Raw genomic sequence first — 21,212 nt, 5'->3', positions numbered from 1 at the left:
CAGCTGTTATATTAGCTAATATTTCTTTCAAAATAATTCCAGAAACTGACAGCCGAAGGCAGCACCAGTCAAGGGACAGAAAGGGAGATATCTGCAGATTATTCTCATATGAAATGAGTCCAGTTTTTGAGACATAGGTGGCTTGCATATGAAGAAAAATAATGCCTGACCTATACTCAGGAATGGTCTTTTTAACAGTTGTGGCCTGAGCTATGCTCAGGCTTGGTCTCCAAACTGTTATCATAAACTTCAACTTACTTCACATACTCAAAGGTCTTCCTGCCTTATGGAACAGTTTTCGTGGGGAATCAGTAGTACAGTGTGTACATTTGATTTCAGAACAGTATTATAACTTCAGAAATAGAAATGTTGGAGAGAGAATGATCTAGCTCAAAATTACACCTAATTTTTTTACATGATTGTCATTTGCATCAGAATATAACAAAAATGTCTCACATTGTTTTGTAACATACATCACAATTTTTTTTCTCAACTAAAGTGTTCAGCATGTTCGTGTTATGTGCCTTCAGTACGTTCTCACAATGAATAATAATGAGATTTGTGACCAAAAATGTCAGTTAATTATTCTGTCAGTGCCCACTTAAATTTTCCCTCAGTGTGAGAGTATTATGACTGATTCATCATACTACTGGAATAAAAATTGTTTCCTTTCAGCATGCTGAATTTCTATTTCACTTAGAATTTTGTAACAGTCCTCACAATTAGTCATTCATAAATACTCACAAAAAATACCTTCCTATCCAACAATTGACATAACAGTGACTTTTCTAATCTTATACTTGTATCTTCAACAATTTTCTTTTTACTGATAACAATAGCTGTACCAGTTAACACATCCATTAAAGTTGATCATAGTCTCATCTGAATTATGCAGTTGCTGAAACCAAAATTCATGCTTTTGATGTTCTATTAAAATAAACTCTCACAGGTCCAGTTGCATTTCAGCAACATCATTATGCAGTTCTTCAACACCAATCAACCTTAATGTTTGTAACTTAACGTACTTAAAGATGCAAGTGTCTCTGAACTATTGGGATAAAGGTCAAATGCACATAGATGGGCTGATTATCAAGGAATGTTGTTTAATAATTATCTTCCTATGAGTACTACTATGCAGCTTTACATGATGTTCTCCTCTCAGATTGTTTCTTATTCCCAGTATTCATTTCTCTACTTCCTCATGCGTTGACAATAAATATGATGAAATCACATCTCATCAGTCACACAACAAGAGGAACTTGGTTTAGTAGTCATACATTGTGGAGCAGAGGTAAACAATTTATTGTGTGCAGATGTGGGGTAGATGGAGCACTGTTGAGGGTTTCAGATAATGGGTTGCAGGTGTATTGAAGCATCCATGGTGCAAACAGTTGCATCTCTTGGTAACTAGCATCTGCTAGAAGCTGTGATGTTTAAGTGCCTTCTGACTCATATCTCAAGTGTTGATTTAAGATAGTGGTATGCTCACAAATTATTTAGCTGAAGATAAATAGATACAAGGTGCTGCCCATTGCAGAGGGCACATCTAAGCATGTACAGGCTGTCTCAATCTTTTGGAGTGCTGCTAAGCAGCGAGTGGGCATGTTAGACATTGGAAGCTCCACTTTTAGGCAGATATGTAATAAACAAAGGAAAATAACCAATAGATTGGAAAGGAAAACCAGTGTGTACTCAGATTTTTCCTCAGTGTATCCTCAGAGATGTGGAGAAGGTTCTGCTTTTGAACATGCTGGATGTGGCTAGTAACAAATTGTAACTTACAAGGCAAGAATGATGACTGCCCAGTTAGTTCAGACATCATCCTTGGTTCCATTAGAAACTTGGATGGATTGCTGAAGATGGCTACTTCCATATCTGAAGCAGAATGATTTATGATTTGCAACATCATTCCACAAACCGATCAGAGACAATTGGTTTGGAGCTGATTGAAGTCAAAAACAATTCTGTGATGATCTCATATACCAATTATTGGCAGATATTTTTAGAACATATTTAACAAGCCAGCCTTTCACACAGTAAACAGCCACTCAGTTAGCAGAGAACTTGCTGTGTGCACACAGAGCTTTTAGTTTAGACGAATCCAACCTTCCCACCTCTATAAGCCAGATGATGAATGACATATGGATTTGGAGAGAGGAGTAGATCAGCTACATTAAGTACAGAGGTGAACACTCATCCTATCAGGAAAGAAAGGTAAAATGTTAACATGGGATTATTTAACTGCAGAAGTCTGCATTAGAATGTATCAGATATAGACTCTGATAACATCCATGTAATATTAGGAACAGAAAGTAGGCTGAGGCCAGAAGTGAATAGCAGTGAAATAATAAATTCCGGTTGGGGTGTGCAGGATAGATAGGTTGGATGTCAATGGGAAACTCATGTGATTGATCAAGTAGCACCAACAAGAATTCTTGAGATGTTATTCTGCATATTTTATCTGAACATTGGATTAATCAGTTTTTTGAGAACTGACTGATGAGATCAAAATCTTTGATCACCTGGTGACTAACAGATCTTAATGTTTGAACTGAATTAACATAGACAGTACTCAATATCTAACTGCTCACTTCTGCACAGAAAAATATTATTTATGTCAGGCACTTGGCGTTAGAAGAAAATTACTAAGATAACAAAAGTTTAAAATACACAAATCAAGCCAACTATATGTAAAGGTACAGAATTATTTTATAATTTAAAAATGAATAGCTAGAATGCCTGTACCCTTGAAATTTCAAACAACTGAGTTATCATGCTCAGTGACATGTAAGATTTGTTAAAATGAATTAGTTAGGTATTTACTACTATTCCACATTTGGTTGATGCATTCCATTATGTTAAAAATAGTCCAGGGTCATCATGCAGCACTGCAAGACTGCCACCTGACATGTTTACATTGTTGCAGCTACATGTCTCAGAGTCTGCAGCACTGTGTGGAGTGTCATGGAGTACCTCCTGTAGGAAGTTCAGTGGTAATGAGTGTACCAAGAATGAAGAGCTTCTCTAGGATATGAAGAACCTCAGAAGAATTGAGGGTTATTGTTGATCAGATTTTGAGTGGCAAGCACATAATCAGACTATTGTAAAGGCTATGTTAAAACTTGGTACTTGAATAATAAATAAATTGCTTGTGAGAAATGTATTCTTTCATACTTATTCCAATAGTAATTGATTAGTATGAGGCAGGATTCACTTCAGAGCAAATTTCCAATCAAAATATTTCAATCCCATGGTCAAGAAGGTGTAGTCATATGAGAATTCTGTGTAAATTCTAGAACCACTCAGCCTTCTACAATCTCAAACACATGATATTCTGGATATGAGTGAGGGATGGTAGAATCCTACACACTGTGCTTCACATGATTATGTGTGCAGGTTTAAAATCAGTTGCGGGAAGAAAGTAGACACGGTGGTTGGACAGCACCGACAAGTACCTGTCAGGCAATCCATAGATGTTTTAGTGACTTGTGAATTGTGGTTTATTAGTCTCATAATGTACATAATCTAAATCATTTGATTCAGGTACAGGAGACACATCAAAATTTTGGTAAAGCTTTACCATATACATTCAACGCCTGATTTTAACAAATGGTACCATAACAATAATACAATATAAAAATACACATACAATATAAAACTAACAATTAATTACAACTGATTTTAACAAATGGTATCATAATAATAATGCAATTTTGTTACACATACAATAAAAGACTAACAATTAATTACCCCTTGCTCAAATTATCATGTCATCCTCTATGAATTCTTCTACTGTGTAAGGAAGAACCATGGAGTTTATATGCAGCTCTGTGCTTATTGTGTCATTGACTAGCGTTTTAAAACAAGAACAGTTGAAGAAGTACTCTTGCAGACTCGTGATGCAACCTTATTAGAGGCGAGACTCATTTTATGATTCATGTTAAGAAAGGTCATGGTATCCAGGTCAACTTTCTTTTAACTGTAACTCTATTTGTTTCTAACATCCGACTATACAAGAGACTTGCAGGAAGTTACATATTCATGTGGAAAGTGAGATTTTTATTGTATATGGAGGGCAAATACATCAGTAATTGATGAAAAGTAAAGTTCGTATGTCTACTTATTTCATAAGTAGAAAGTGTCTAAAAATTCCTGTACCTAGCATTACTTGATGGACAAGAAGTCAAGAGGGTTTCCAGCAGCCAGCTATCCAATAAAGAAGAGCAGCTGTGAATTCCAATTAAGCCATCTTGTAAAGAAGTGGAAGGTAGTTTGGGGGAATAAGCCGATATTACCCAGATCCACACTCACACTTTAAGTCATCAGAACATTAGAACATCGTGACATTGACAGGACCAAGAAAACAGGAACATTAAGTCAAAAATGAGAGAAGAAGCTGTTATGTGTTGCCATAGCAACCAAACATATTAAGACAAGGAAATTACTCCAAGAAATTGGAATATGTTCAAGAATCCAACGGAGCAAAATTTAAATGGAAAAACAGTGATTTATTTTTTTTATTTGGTATGCGTATTCCATAGATCCGTACATGCGAGTGATTCGCCTGGATGTGGAGAAATGAAAAATTTGCAATGATAAAACAGCAAAGAAGATTTCAACATATTTGTCTAAGAAGAAATACGCATAGAACGCTTCAGCTAAGAAGATCCAGTGTGGGGAGTATACAGCACTCATACACACATCGCGAAGACGCAGATGCAGAAACCAACATACACCCAACGCCGCCAACACCAGCTTCTCTTCACCGGTGCTGACCTGTCTCCACATCCAATCACCTACACAACGCGAATTCTATGCCAAATGAGTGAAACAAAAGTTGATTACTTTATTAAGAAGTGGTACAAGATACTGTTGAGTGAACGTTTATTGTGTAATTATCATATTTAAAATTAGTTTTAAATGCTTACAAAAGCTAAGGCATATAAAATTATGGAAAATATACAGTAGGTTGTGGAAACTCAAGACCCCGCTACGGCCATGAAAATTAGCAAAGAAGTGCCTGACTGGGCTGAGTTGATAAATTTATTCAAAGGTCAAGGTCTTAAGTTAATCTCAATTAAATGCCCAGAGTGAAGCTTTGAATGCTCAGTGTGTGACTCTAAGTAAATGCTCAGAATGAAACTTTAAATATTCAAATGACAAATTTAGGATTGTTGAATGTCAAAGTTAATTCTCAAAGCAAAGAATTTAGTAATCTATGCAAAGGCATGGGTGTTTTGAAGACTGAATATGACACTGTAAGTAATAAAGTAGAGAATTTAAAAGTAGATTCAAAGAACAAGTTGACAAATTCTTTGACCACACATATAAATCACATGTTTACTGACCTTAGTCAGAAATAGAATGATACTTTTCAAGATTTATTGGAAATGTTAGAACTTGACATTGAGAACAAATGTAATAATGTAGAATCAGAACTTACTCAAAAGTTAGGATCTTTTGAAAATGTGTACAATATTAAATATAGTGATGTAAGACAGGGAATGAATACTTTGAAACAGAGTGTAGATAAGCATAATGAATTAATGCCAATTATTCAGTTGCAAATTACAGGTGTCAATACATGGGTAGACAATGTAGAAAGGAATTTCAAAGAGAAAATAGCTACCTCTGATGTTATAAATGTAATTAGTTTGGAGAAACAATTTGGAGAAATTATAGATCGAAAGGTTGCTGATAGAATAACATCTGTCGGATCCTGATTTGTTTTTGGTCCACACTCACACATTAAGTCATCAGAACATTAGAAAGGTTGACATAAACCCTTGCAACTTTTGTCTTTATGGAAACTCAAGGATACTTTTAGGTGGAAAATCTGAAGTTCTCTGCTTGTTGATTAGTTTATCTTTGTGTTGACTGCAATTTAATTTGTTGTCCAGTTGAATTCTAAGATATTTCAAACACAGTGGTTCATTTATGGTATGATTATCAATGTCTCCAGATAGCTACATTATGTAATATGAATCTTTGTGAGATTATGTCTTAAATTATGTGCTATGAATGTAATGTAGGCATGTTCAACAATCATCTGCAGTGGCCTAACAAGGATCAGTTCAGGCATTGACTGGTTTGCTTTCAGTAGTAAAAATGATTACAGCTTTTGTAACATCTTTTGAACTCATTGGAATATCATTTCTGTAGCCAGAGGTGGCTCAGGACTTGGAAGAGCAGTTAAATTAAATGGATAGGTCTTGAAAGAAAGATTATCAGTAAAGGTAAAGCAAGGGTAATAGTATGTAAGCAAATTAAATCAGTTGATGCTGAGATAATTAGACTAGGAAATGACATACTAAACTAGTAGACAAGTTTTGCTATTTGGGTAGCAAAGTAACTGATGGTGGCTGGAGTAGGGAAGATATAAAATGCACAATATATTAGCTTGCCAAGTCTAATTTTGTGGTTCACAAGGTCTCAGACAACGGGAAAGTTTTCCTTGTTAATACTGTCATAATTTCATTTATGGGGTGTTGTGTGGTTTTCACAGTGAAGAAACCTTTAGAAAAACGAAACTGAGGGTCAATAAAAGAGCTCTCTTTAGAGAAATAAGTCAGCATTCTGTGATAGCTAACTTCCTCAAAAATGTTGAAAATTCTGGAATGAGCAAATTGGGTCTATAATTAAATCTGGTTCACTTACCTTTACATAAATAGATGCTTGTTACTGCAACAAATTTTAATCTGCCAGGAAATATGCCATGAATCACTATTGATTAAAAAGGTAACTTAAGTCTATCAGGTTAGCTTAGAATTTTAACACTCTGCTGTAAACACCATCACAGGCTATAGAATTACTACTTGGTAGGGATTATATTTTTTAAATTAATGTCTGTTTGGTGGTGTGTGTGATGTCTTCTAAAGTTAGATTAATGCACCTGTTTTGTAACTTGTAACTGAATACTGCAAACAAATATAAAGAGTGAATACATATTGTGGTATAATAACATATATAATCAAAAATTGAAATAGTGATGAAAGCAAAATTTCATCTCAAGCACACTGTGTAATTGCTTGAAAAGGAACTCATTGAACTTATCTCATTCAGTGGATTTACAGACATTAATAATGAATACCCAAAAGATAGTGTGATCAGATACACACTTTAACCTCTCATATTGGAAAAGGAATTCTTCAGCACTACAATTAGGTCAAAATAATGTATGCAATGAATTACTTTTGCAACCTGGTTTAAACTAGTTAGATTCTGACAGAGCCCTACAGTGATGCTGTGGAAATACTAATTACTAATCCAAGACATAGATAAAAGTATCTGCAAATGAAGGCTAATATTACAATTCAGTACTGTTCTACTGTGGAACCATTATTTACTAGTTTCATACATGAATAAAAGCATATATTAATGAATAAAAACATCAGTGTTAATAAAAAATATTAAGTAGACTAGAGAATGATCAAAAATAAGTGGCATGAAAAATAAAACCATCATATTGCACGAAAGTGAAAGACTGACTCTTCAAGCACTAAACAGTTACAGATGTGCAGTGTGAGTATTCCTTTGCCTCAAACAAGTGTCTTCAAGGCAGTCAAGAGATTTCCCCACCAATTACAAAACAGCATCCTCAATAGAATCAACTGTGTTGTCTGTTTGAGACTTTAACATTTCATAGATACTGTGGTTCACCGGTCAGAAAATATAACATGATTTTAGTCTAAGCAATCTGAAAAACTGGCCTATCAGTAGAAAAAAACTTTCCTCCCCCACCTCCCCCAAGTTTTGGGCCATTATAGCACAGCAGAAGATGTTACTGATATAATAACATTTGTGATTCTGGCAATATATTGCACGCTGATCTTGCAGCATTGTGAGGTCAGACACATTTTCCTTCTGTGTGTGCAACAGTGACTGGTGCAGAGTGTCATGGTATGCACTCTCTGTAACATTACACTATGAAAATTGGAGAGGTTAAATTACAATCCTGTTTGTTGGGCCATAAAAAACAACTACTGTCAAAGAATGATATTTGAATTCCAGCATGAGATTTGGATTTGTCATATACTGGTACAGCAAAATGTGTTTATTTATTCTGACACCTGACTCGAAACACACAAGCTTCTGAAACCATTCTCATGAAGCCATATTTGGAAATCTCATATAATGCACTACGATTTGAATTATTATTTGGGTTCAACTCTTGTAGTGTGCAGAAGACATTTATATAAAATTTGTCATGATATTGCCAGGAAAAACGAAGTTCTCTGCCAGCACAGTCAATTTCTGGGGTCTCATATAAACAAGAAAGTTTTTTCATTATATTGTTGCTAATACATGGTTATACTGTGCTTTATTCACCACACAGGTAGCCTGTCTTTCTACAGTGTATATATAATCTTGTGGCTTGATACAATAAAGTACTTCTGTATTAAATGTCTTGTGGAAAAACCACTATGCAGTATTTAACCTCAGACTCCAGCCCCCCCCCCCCCCCCCCCCCCCCACCGCCACCCCAATTTACACTCATCCATGTAGAAAGTCCACAGCTGAGTCTCCAGCACAGTTCATCTCCTGCTGGTGTTGTTTTATTGAATATCTGCTGTTTTTAATGAGAAACTCAAATACGGCAAGATTATAAAAATTGGAAAAACATTTTGAATCATTCTCTTAAAGTTAATTTTCCATTTAACTGGAAGACTTTTTCTGATACCTATTACACCTGAAAGTACTCTATTTATTTTGACTTTAGCACCTTCTAAACTTCTCTGTTTCCACAGGAATTCAATTTTTTCATTTCTGAAATATAACAATATTATATCCACTATCACAAACCTCATAGCATTTTGAGATAATTATATACCTGCAAAGTGTTCATAAAACAAATAAATCATGAAATGTATGTTTACCCATAACATATGGAAAAATGTAATGGAGAAAACTTAACATTGAATGTAAGTTGGACTGCAGTTACCATAATGGAATATAACAGATAGTCAGTTTCCTATACACAAAGCAACACATTGCATTTTACATATAATTTTCTGTAATTGTACCTCATTCCATTTGCAATTATGGAGATGTATGTTTCTCTTTGTAACTGACTCAGAATGAATCTTTGCAGAAATTCATTCCTACAAATAGATATCACTGTAACTATATCATATTCATTGCATAACTGATAAAAAAAGAATTTATTCAATAATTTTGAGAGATTATCACTAATGTTTCTAACATTAATAACAGGAGTGATAAAAAACTAGACATAATCATGAAATGAAATCATATTTCCTAAAGAGGATGTTATAAGACACACATAATAAAGTGAATCTTAATGAAATTCATTCAGATGTAATAAGATCCAAAACATCTATTTACAAGGGTTCTGAAACTGAAGACTCACATTTATAAAATAGGATTACAAAATTGAAAAACCTCTTTCACAGTGATGTGACATTCTCTCTCTCCTGGATACTGCAAATTTAAACTAGAATGAGATTGTGTGGGTGAAGATTTGGGCCATGTTGGTAGTTCACATTTTGAAAGAGGAGTGGATAGCTTGATGTACAGAAAGGATTAGAATGAAACAAATAATAAAGAGTAGGTACTTCTCATACATGAATAGCATTTTTATAGTAATGATACTTGGTTTTATTACTGTGATGTGCCAACTGATTAAGTCAGAAATGGCACAATAAAGCCATTATATCATGTCTTGAGTCAAGCCACCTCACAACTGTTGTAAGTGGTCCTTGATATACTGGGATACCAGCACTATGACAGAGTTGATGTCCTAACACATGTTGTATCAGGGAAAGATCTTGGGAATCTGTTGCCCATGTGGTTACCTCAATTTCATATGGACAGTTCATAGAGACATGTGCCATTTGTAGGCGAGGATTGTCATGTTGAAAAATGGCAACTCTATGCCGTTTCATGAGAGGTAAAACATGAGGACACAGGATGGTTGTGATGTACTGTTGTACTATCAGAGTTCCATCAGTTACTACCAGCTGTGACCTTAAATCATATCCAGTGGTTGCCCACACTACAATACTTGACTAACACCACTGTTCCTCTCCAAAATAATTGGAAGAAGGGGACCTTGCACCAGTTTTTTGCCATACTCTCTGACAATGGTCATCTGAGATGATACCTTGCTGAACACAATACAACTTTGTTTTCACAGTCCATGTTTTCTGGTCACAGTACCACTCCAAACAAAGCCATTTGTGTTGTGGTGTTAATAACAGTCCACACCTGGAACAGTATTTCTCTAGTCTGTCTGCTGCTAGCCTCTGATCAATAGTGTAGGATGACACAGGATTTTGCAGCACATTCATTGCTTGTTTTTGAATGGCAGCTGCAGATGCAAAAGGGTTACAATGTGCACAACATGGCAATCCTCCCTTGTGGTGGTCAGATATTGACCTTAACCTTGATGACAAGTGCAATTGCTGTCACATTCCCATGCAGTTCAGTATTGGGCCACTGTCACATCTGAAGGCCCCACACGTCTGGATAGTGCACAATTCAAACAACTCATCAAATCAAGACCCACAATGAGGCCACTTTCAAATTCTATCAAGTACTGACAATGCTGTCTCACAAGAGTATATGGTATCCTTGTGTCTTTCACAGTGATCACTCAACATCTGACACTGTTCCCGACACTTATCTAGCTCACCAGGGCTGGTAACAACACTAAATGGGAACATCAATAATGCTCTCTGGAGGTAGTTCTGCCTGTCACAGAGAATTGCAGCTCTAATCATTTGCATACCCACTGATGTTGTGTACATGTACAAAGTTACATTGACATTCTGTCATGTCTTTTAAGTGCTTCAATGTTTTGCTAGGCATTTTAATACAAACAAATGAAACTAAATGACAAAGTCAAGGTGGCATGTTCACCTCTAGTTTTATCATAAGTTTGTGATACAGTTTTGTATGAACTACCATTTAATCAACTGGAAATCCACACATATTATAAAAATGTATGTATGTGTTTGTGTGCATGTGTCTATGTTCCACATCTCCTCCTAGACTACATGAATGATTTCAACCAACTTGGTACATATATCCCTTACTGTCAGACAACAATTTCTGTGGGCTAAGAACTACCTACCTACAATAGTTTAGGAGATGTGACATCATATACAATGAGATGGGTGAAAAACAGCTGCATCATGCCATGTTTTAAAATTTATTAATTCTTTGCTACTGACTCTACTTTCAATAAATTTTGCAAACAGTATCCACATATGCTGCTGAATGAACTTACAAAAGTATACCATGTTACCACACATAGTTCAGGAGATATGGGGTCAAAGATTGGGGTAAGTGAGAAACTGCTGCATTGTGCATGATGTTGAAATTTATTACTTCTTTGCTACTCATTCTACTCTCAAAAAAAATTTTTAGGCAGTATCCACATATGCTTATAAATGTACCTACAAATTTATATCCTTGCATGACACATAGCTCACAAGATATGACGTCTTAAACACTGAGATTGGTGAAAAACTGCTGCATCATGCATGACATTTAAATTTATTACTTCTTTGCTACTAAATCTGTTCATAATATATTTTGTAATCAGTATCAACATATGCTTCTGAATGTACCTACACAAATGTATCATTGTATGATTCCTAGTTTAAGAGCTATGATTTGATAAACACTGAGATGAGTGAAGGAAATGCCAAATCATGCATGAAGTTTGAATACATTTATTCTTTACTGATAAGGACTCCTACAATCAAGTAAACTTAAGGAAATCACTGACACCTCACAGCGCTTTTTACAGCTTTCAATTGAGAAGCACAAATGGGTGTAAGTGAAATTGTCGGCTGTCTGTAGAGCTAGATGTAAGTGTTGCCTTAGAGATGTTTACCAAATGGTGTTGTAGAAATGTGGAGCAGCTGCACCCAGCACACAGAAACTATGTCTCTTAGTTTAGATACAGTAGTTAAACATCTGTACATTATACACATTTCTTTGTATTATTGTCCTTAATTTCACAGGTGTTTTCATGAATACATGTAAATGAAATTTTTTCAATATTACATTGCAAACAAAGTTCATTTTTTTTTTTTCATTTATAATAGAAAACTGGCAAAATGAATACCCAGGAAATTCTGAGTTTTTCAGCTAGTGTGTGGTCATAAGAACAACAGAGATGAAGTAGTGAAGCCAACAGAGGATCAAAGAGGTAATAGTACAAGTGCTAATAAAAATCCATGAATATCGCAGAAGATATCGAATTTAACTAAAGAAAAGAGAAAATATGAGCTGCTCGGGGGAACACAATGGTAAGCGCCATTGCTGTGTATTTTGCGGTAGATGGCTAATGACACCACCTGTGCGATGCACAATGCAGTAAACTTACTAGTAGTTCCAAATTCCCTCAACAGATGTCAGGGAGGAGCTTAATGGTAAGCACCACTGTCCGTCTGTTGCAGAAACATAATGGTAAGTGACAGAGAGAATGGCAGCAAGTAAAAACATCTCTGATATTATGGCAACAATGAACATGGCAGAAGACGAGGAATATACTTCCAATGATACTAATATCTTCAAGAGGGATCCAGAATACATTCCTAATGATTCAGATGACTCAGAGGTATGTTATTTTGTGAATATACTGTCTTTAGTTTGTTTCACGAGCATAATGGTAAGTGCATGTACATACCATTATGTTCCTGAAGTACAACTGAAAATTATGTTCGCCGACAAGTACAAGATGTGTACAGTCCAGATCAGTGGTGTGAGAGCATCAAGAAGTCGGCTTGCATATAATATGAAAAGAGAGGATTTCTATCAAATATGACTCTAAAGAAGCGTTTGTCTTCAGAAAGAAGACAGTTGATGATCGAGATGTCAACCTAAGGAAAATATGTAGGTGGAAGGTGACCTCCGAATATCCATCATCTTTATTCATCAGCGAGACATTTTGTCATGACATTTGGCATGAAATAAGCTTCAGGAAATGTGGAAGGCAAGGACCAGTTCCTACGCTTCGACTTAAATACAATGGGCCACGGCTTATTGAAAAGAAGAAAGTTGCTGATGTCCTGTCGCTCCTAAATTACATACCTCCTGTCCACAATGGATTTTTCCTGTCACTAAAGCCAACAGTTTTAGATGAAAAAGACGTTAGTAATGAGAGTGGTGAATGATTCTGCAGTTTCAGTAAAGTGTTGAGGACTCACTGTAAAATTTTATATGTAATGTTCTATCAGTATGTGTTGTTAATGGTGTATGGTAATGTAATAATTTTTGTATATTTCATTTGTTTTAGTCAGTTCTGAGTTTCATTTATGTCTGTATAGTAGAAGATAGATGTTAGAATCACTACAGAATAAAAGGACTGTTCAAAAAAAAATATTCAGATTTGCAGACCAATTGAAACTTTAGATGCGCTGTATCTCGAAACTGTGATTTTGGCACTTACCATTTTGTTCCCCTGAGCAGCTCATATATTAAAAAAAGCAGTAAATGAAGCAGGCACAAGGGAATATAAAATGACAACAAAATAAATTGATAGGAAGTGCAAAATAGTTAAGCAGGAGTGGCTAGAGCATAAATGGAAATCTATTGAAGCATGTATAACATGTATAACTATGGGAAAGAGAGATAACACCTTCAGGAACATTACAGAGACCTTCAGAAAAAGTAGAAGCAGCTGTATGAATATCTGGAGCTCAGATGGAAAAGGAGTAGTAAGCAAAGAAGCGCGTCTATACAAGGCGGATGAAAATGACGGCAATATTACAGAAATGGAAGAGGATATAGATGAAGATAATAAGGAAGATATGATACTGCAAGAAGGATTTGACATAGTGATGACAGATAAGAAAAAAAAATGCCCTGGGAGTAGACAACATTCTGTCAGAACTGTTGATATTCTTGGGAGACCCACAATTGCTAAACTCAGACTTCAACAAGAATGTAATAACTCCAGTTCCAAAGAAAGTAGGTGCTGACAATTGTGTATATTAATGAACTATCAGTTTAATAAATATTGATTACTAAACACTCCCATAAATTTTATACAGGAGAATGGAAAAATGTAGAGGGAATATCAGTTTGCAATCCAGGGAAATACTGGAAGACACGAAGCAATGCTCATCCTATGACTTACCTTTCAGGATAAGTTAAGGAAAGTCAAATCTATGTTTATAGAATTTATGGGTTTGGAAAAAACATTGACAATGATATTCCTTTCAACAGCTGGCTGTACTGAAGATAACAGGTGTAAAATACTGGTAGCAAAAGGTTATCTGCAACTTATACAGAAACCAAGCAGCAGTGATAAGAGTCAAAGGGTATGAAAGGGAAGCACTGCTTGAGAAAAGGTTGAGACAGATTTATAGACTACCCTCAATGTTATTCATTTTGTACAATCAGAGAGCTGTGAAGGAAAGTTAGAAGAAATTTGGAAAATGAATTAAAGTTCAGGGAAAGAAATAAAAACTTCAAGGTGTCAAAGACAGTAAAGAACTTGGAAGAGCAGTTGAATGGAATTGGCAATGTCTTGAAAGAGGATTAATGATGAATATCGACAAAAGCAAAACAAGGTTAATGGAACATAGGTGAATTAATTCGGGTGATTCTGAGGAAATGAGATTAGGAAACTAGAGACTAAAAGTAATAGATGAGTTTTTTGATTAGGCAGTAAAATAACTGATGATTTACAAAGTAGAAATGGCATAAAATGAATATTGGCAGTGGCAAGATAGTGTTTCTGAAGAAGAGAAATTTATTAATCTCAAATATAAAGTTATATGTTAGGAAGTCTTTTCTGAGGGTATCTATATTGAGTTGAGCCTTGTATGAAAGTGAAACATGGATAATAAGTGTTTTATACAAGAAGAGATTGGAAGATTTTGGAGCTTGGTGCTACAGCAAATTGTTGAAGACTGTATGGGTAGATCATTTAACTACTAAAGAGGTACTGAATACAATTGGCAAGAAAAGAAGTTTGTGGCATAATTTGTCTAAAATAAATAATTGGTTGATAGAGTACATTGTGGTACATCAAGGAGTTGCCAATTTAGTACTGGAGGGAAATTTGGGTAGTATTAAAAATTAAAAAAAGGAGACCAAGTCACAAGTATAATAAGTAGGTTTGAATGGATGCAGGTATCAGTAGTTATTCAAAGATGAAGAGGCTTGCTTGAAATAGAATAGCTTTGAGAGCTTCACAGAACCAGCCTTCAAGCTGAATATAACAACAACAACAAGATGAATAGTTGAAAGTCTGTTACAGTCATACCTGGAAAGCAGATACCAAATTCTAATTCACATATTGTGAAATGTGGTGTGCAACAAAGATTACTTTTGGACTCAGTACTGTGTGTATAATATTAAATGGCCCATTAACAATGCACAAAGGCAAGATAGTTAATGATAAAAATCATGCATGTTCTTATCTGGGAACTCAACGAGCATATCTGATAATTAATTGTTCTGGTGTCTTAGATGACCTAAGGAGCTATTTTCACAGTATTCACACCACAAACATGAGTGAAACAAATTTAATACAGTTCCAACTAAACTGTCAACCTAGCAGATGGCAATGTAACGCTGCATTTGATGATGGTGCAGAACTAAAATAGTATGAAGTAACTGGTTTTCTTGGTATTATGTTACATAGCTATCTCTCCTGAAAAAAAAATTACAGTGATCTTTTATTCCAAAAGTTGATGAACAGAGTGCCATCACTAGTGACTATGTCACAAGTGGTCCGCCCCAGTAGCTGAGTGGTCAGCGTGACGGATTGCCGTCCTCTGGGCCCGGGTTCGATTCCCGGCTGGGTCGGAGATTTTCTCCGCTCAGGGACTGGGTGTTGTGTTGTGTTCATCATCATTTCATCCCCATCCGGCGTGCAGGTCGCCCAATGTGGCGCCGAATGTAATAAGACCTGCGATATGGCGGCCGGACCTGCCCCGCGAGGGGCCTCCCGGCCAATGACGCCAAACGCTCATCATCATCATCATCATGTCACAAGTTATGGTCTATGAAGAAATAGGTCTGCTCTATTTTACACAGATGTGTACATATCTTAAATAAGAAACTGACTAACAGAAATGTGTTGTAGCCAATAATGTAGAGTGCTCAGACTTAAAAATACAGCAGTAAGAATTTGGTAATATTACAAACATAATGAGTAATGCAAAGGGCTGTTCACAAGAAACTTACATGTTCAGAAGTTACTTATGTTTCAAATTGAATTTTGATTTCCTTTTCTCAAGGCTGAGAACAATTCACAACCTGCACAAAAGACTAGGGCTCTAGATGTGACATGAAGCTCCTTCTTGTTCAGAAAGTTTAGAGAGTTCTGAAACGAAAGACATCATGTGCCTCCCTGAACACCACATTGTTTCAGGATTAGAGAAGTTAAATATAAAAGATTGCACACTACCATTTCACTTGTGTAGAACTAAAATGGAGAAAGGCGGACTTGTTACATATATTAAGACAGAGCACTAGTTCAAAAACATTGAGGCACGATTTTGTACTGATCATCACATAGAAGTGTGTGCTTGTGAATTAATACTGCAAAATAGTTCACCTTTAATTGCAACAATATATAGATCTCCACTGGCAAATTTTGAATTATTTATGAGGAATTTGGATTCTTTACTACAGTATTTGTCAGACAACAGAAAGCCATTAATAGTGTATGACGATTTCAATGCAGATTTCCTAAAGGATTATGATTGGATGAAAGATCTAAAAACCTTAATAGGATTCTACAATTTAATCTCAGTAACTAACTTTCTAATGTGTGGATAAAGAAATAGGACCTTAATTGATAATGTTTTCTTTGATGAAACTCAAAGCACAAAAATAACTGTACATTCAGTGACAAATGCTGTCTCTGATCATGATGCTCAGTTGGTTAGTATAAATAAGATAGTGCCTTCCTGTGTTGACACTCATCGGTGGAAATCAATTAGAGTAGTTAATGACTAGAGAATAATTTACAAGAGATGTCCTGGGATGAAATTTATTATGAACCAAATTGTCTGTTCCATGGTAAATTCATGTCATAATTGAAAAATAGCTTTCCTCATAAGCTAATCACGAAGGATATTAAAAACCCATGTAAAAAAAACTGAGGACCACTAGATGGATTAAAGTATCTTGTGAAAGAATAAGGCAAATCTATCTGCTCGTGAGAACAAGCAGAGATCTTGTGGTAGTTGCACGCTACAAAAATTACACAAAATTACTAAGGAAGCTTCTTAAAAAATCAAAGAACATGCACATTGTGTCAGAAGTAAGTAATTCTGATGACAGACTTATGGCTGTATGGAATGTACTTAAATGATTGTCAGGGCAACCAGACACAGGACAGAACAATATCATTATAACAAATTAAATGGAAGTTTTATAAATGGTGAGTCACAGGTAGCAAATTTGTTTAATACTCATTTCTTCAATATAGTAGAAAATATATGGACAAATAGTTCAAGAAAAAAAATCACAACACTATGTTGAAAAAGCAGCTCTCAAAATTCAATCATATGAACATATCACCTCTGAAATTATGAAAATTGTACATTCTCTCAAAAATAAAAGCTAATATGGTTTTGGTAATGTTTCCAACAGTGTACTAAAGACTTGTTCTCACATGGAATATGGAATGCATCACTAACTGAAGGCATTTTCCCAGAGAGATTAAAATATGCCATTGTTAAACACCTCTATAAGAAAGCTGACAGGACAGATGTAAATAACTACTGAAGTGTTTACTAATGTCATCATTTTTCAAAAATTTTGAGATGATGTATTCTAGAATAGTATTCCATCTGAGCAACAACAATATTCTCAGTAAATCAGCTTTTGGGTTTCAGAAGATCTGTTCTACAAAACATGCCAGTTACAAATTCACTTACCAAGTTTACAAGTGGTAAATAACAAAATAACACTACTTGGCATTTTCTGTGACCTATCTGAGGCATTTGTCTACATGAATCACAATATCCTCCTAGATAAATTGAGGTTTTATTGAACTAATGGTATAGCCAACCAATGGATAATGTGATATCTTATCAAAAGAATGCAGGAAGTTGTACTTAGTAATTCAGACAATGTATCCAGGGGAGATTCTTGTAACTGGAAATAAATAATGTGTGGGACTCCTGAAGGCTCAATCTTAGAACTACCATTGTTCCTCATGTATGTAAATGTTCTTCTATCTAATGAACAACAAGCAGAATTGGTTGTTCCTCCAGATGACACTAGTACTGTAATCAATCCAAGCACACATACAACAGAAGAAATGGTGAACAATGTTTTTGAAAGTGTCATTGGCTGGTCTTCTGTGAATGGTTTCACTCACAATTTTAAAAAGACACAACATATTCAGTTGCGCACATATAGCAACTTCAAAATATCAAGTTGACATTATTTGCATAATTTCATTCAGTAATTTCATATGGAATATTGTTTTGAGATAACCCATCTGAAAGAAAGAAAGCCACAAAAGCATGCTGTAAGAATGATATATAATGCTCACCCCTCTTCATCTTGTAGATGTTTGTTTAAGGAGATGGACATTTTGACTACTGTTGTCATATATTTATTACTTTATGATGTTTTGTTGTAAGTAATCCACTGCAGTTCAAAAGGAAAAATCATATACATAATTACAATACCAGAAGTGAAAAATGAGATTCATTACTCTACATAAAGGTTGTCTTTAGCACAAGAAAGGCTGCACAATGATGCAACCAAAATTTTTATTACTTACCCAGACATATAAAATGCCTGAACAGACAGTAAAGTAAAATTTGGAAAAAAAAAAAAAAAAAAAAAAAAAAAAAAAAAAAAAAAAAAAAACTGAAGGAATTTTCTCCTTGACATCTCCTTGCACTCTGTAGAAGAATTTTTATTATTGTAAATGTAAAAGGTGGTGCATAGTAAATAACCAATATTTAGCTGTATTTACAAATTAATTTGTGATGTGCATGTAAATGACTCATTCCACATCATAATGGATCATTGTGCAAATGATCTCTGGAACAAGAAACTAACTAATTAAGTAATGAAACCATGCTACTCCCCTTGAACTCTATTCCCAGGGGTGCAAACCCATTCACAATTTACTGGAAAAGCAAATTTCTGTACCTACTGCAAATGTGGATACTGTCAAATATCTTGCATCACATTGGAGGTATTTTGTCTTCCATCTTCAAATATAGAAACCGGGCAGCAGATCTTGTATTTCAATTATGTGTTGACAGATCAGCAGCATTGTGTTCCAGAAGAGAACTTTTTTATAGCTATGCTTTCTTCTGAAAAGCTTTCATCAGTTTATGGATGTAGTCATTGTTTCTTTAACTGATTACACATAATAGGTGTAGCATAAATGATTCTTTTTTTGTCAATAAGGTACATAACTGTGCTCTGTGATGTCAATAAGTATAGTTTAATTAATAGGTGTAAATGACTTTCAACATATCACTGAAAGACAAAGAAATAAGATAAAAATAAAGAACTGACACCAAATTTGCCAAAAAAATAACATCAAAATTGGCAGGAACTAACACAAAACTGGGAAAGAATAACACGAAAACTGCCAAAAAATAATGCCAAAGCTGGCCATAGAATTAAACAATTTTGTCCTTCTCTATGTCTGAAGTGGCTGGTTTCACAGGTGATCCTAGCTCAGACTGGATGAGATATGGCTGTGATACGCCTGGTCCTTTTATACATATATGACCCATGTGGTAATGGGATTGAGAGTAAATGTGGTACAAAGAAAAAAAATCAAGATATTTTTTAGATTTGGTTGATGGCCAATTATCTATTTAGGCAAGATGGAAAGGACTTTTGGAAGAAAATCCCTCAATTTAGGGCATAATAAAAACATGGTTGAACCCCTTGTGCAGGATGTGGTTAAGCTGCTCCACTCTGCACTGATATCAGATAATAAGGTGTGCATTTCTTTCCAGTTAGTGGTGGTAGAAAGAAGAGATGGAAAGAATCTTAAGAGAATTTGTGAATTTGGTCCAGAAGTTCTGTTTGTAGACTATATATGGGTTGTGGCACCAGACTGTGAAGGGTTTGCAGTGGTTTTCGCATACTGAAATTGTTCAAACCACACTTCTTTCAGTTCCATAAAATCAGACCTCCAATTCAGTTAGCTCCTATCTCACACTCACTACAACCCGCTTTTATTAGTGGGTTATTCTTAGGTGATTTTCTAAAGCGGGCAGCTTTAAAACAAATTATCCTTGAGGTATAAGTTAACATTCCAAAAACCTGTGAACCATTTGAATATAGGATAGCATTTCTTTTTGCACAATATATTTTTATCATTTATTGTTGCCTACAAAAAAGCAAATAAGGCAGCAAATTTTACTATACATTATAAAGTAAGAAGTTGTTATGCTATATACAATTCATAAAAAATGTGGTGCAAGAAATTAGTTCATTACTGAAATTTTATTGTCTCTTAATTGGTTAATGCGAAAAAAAATTCTTAGCTCAAGCTTTCAAACATATCATAAAAGTACTAACAAGCTAACCACAATCACTACATATTTTTAAATTTTGTTTCTTGGATTTCTCACAAACATTATATTCTTCAAACATGTGGTCAGGAATGTTTCTATTTCAGATAGTTTTCTTGGGATTTATCTGAACAACATGGAAGTCCAGTTTATGAAGAAAGTTAGTCCCAAGATGCTGTTATCTCTGTTGTGTCACCCTCGTAAGTGTCTTTGTTGTGATCTTTACTTATTTTCTGGGGAGATGTATAGTCAACAGACTTGAGTTTCATATCACTACTCAACTTCTGAGTTTCTTTCCTCTGTAAGTAAAACATCCACCTGGAAAAGATTGTTCATACACGTTAGCTCTCCATGGAATTTCTTAAATTATGGTGCAAAGAAAGCAGTAACATGAAAAATTGAGCATATTATTACAGAAAACACTGATAAAAAGATAAAGCCATGCCATATACCCATTTGTACTACACTAGTCAGTTGCAAAAAGACATCAAAGTGTGGCAACTCATCTTTGTCATCTGATATTGTCCACTGTGTGTTGTTGTGATGTTTGTCCAATGGCAATGTGTATGCTATCACAGATGACATTGCAGCAACAGTGCTTACTCTCTGAGATCATTATCTGTTTCAGCCTTTTAAGTGACACTTCTAAACTCAAGCAAAATGTCTCCCAAATGTCCATAAGTAAGATGAATGTAGCTGCTCACTGTTCTGATA

The 21,212-nt window shown here is 35.1% G+C and overlaps 1 protein-coding gene across 8 annotated transcripts in view; it reads right to left on the bottom strand.

Annotated features, from left to right (window-relative positions):
- The window catches only part of LOC126483737 (proton-coupled folate transporter-like), a 263,942-nt gene that overhangs the window by 112,267 nt on the left and 130,463 nt on the right, over positions 1–21,212 (bottom strand). For 2 of the 8 annotated variants that reach the window (XM_050106858.1, XM_050106859.1), the window contains exon 1: positions 16,174–16,299. The exons of 2 other annotated variants lie outside the window; for them this stretch is intronic. Coding sequence is in view for 1 of the 6 variants with exons in the window: in XM_050106854.1 (XP_049962811.1) it covers positions 20,660–20,816 (157 nt within the window). In the remaining 5 variants the exon portion in view is untranslated. Of the gene's footprint in view, positions 1–6,657; positions 6,694–16,173; positions 16,300–19,110; positions 19,234–20,379; positions 20,817–21,212 lie in introns of those variants that run through there. 4 more of the 8 variants (XM_050106861.1, XM_050106863.1, XM_050106864.1 and 1 more) reach the window with 4 other exon arrangements.

The sequence above is a fragment of the Schistocerca serialis genome, chromosome 6 (genome assembly GCF_023864345.2).
Source record: "Schistocerca serialis cubense isolate TAMUIC-IGC-003099 chromosome 6, iqSchSeri2.2, whole genome shotgun sequence".
Classification (NCBI taxonomy): Eukaryota; Metazoa; Arthropoda; class Insecta; order Orthoptera; family Acrididae; genus Schistocerca; species Schistocerca serialis.
This window is presented reverse-complemented; position numbering and strand designations above follow the sequence as displayed.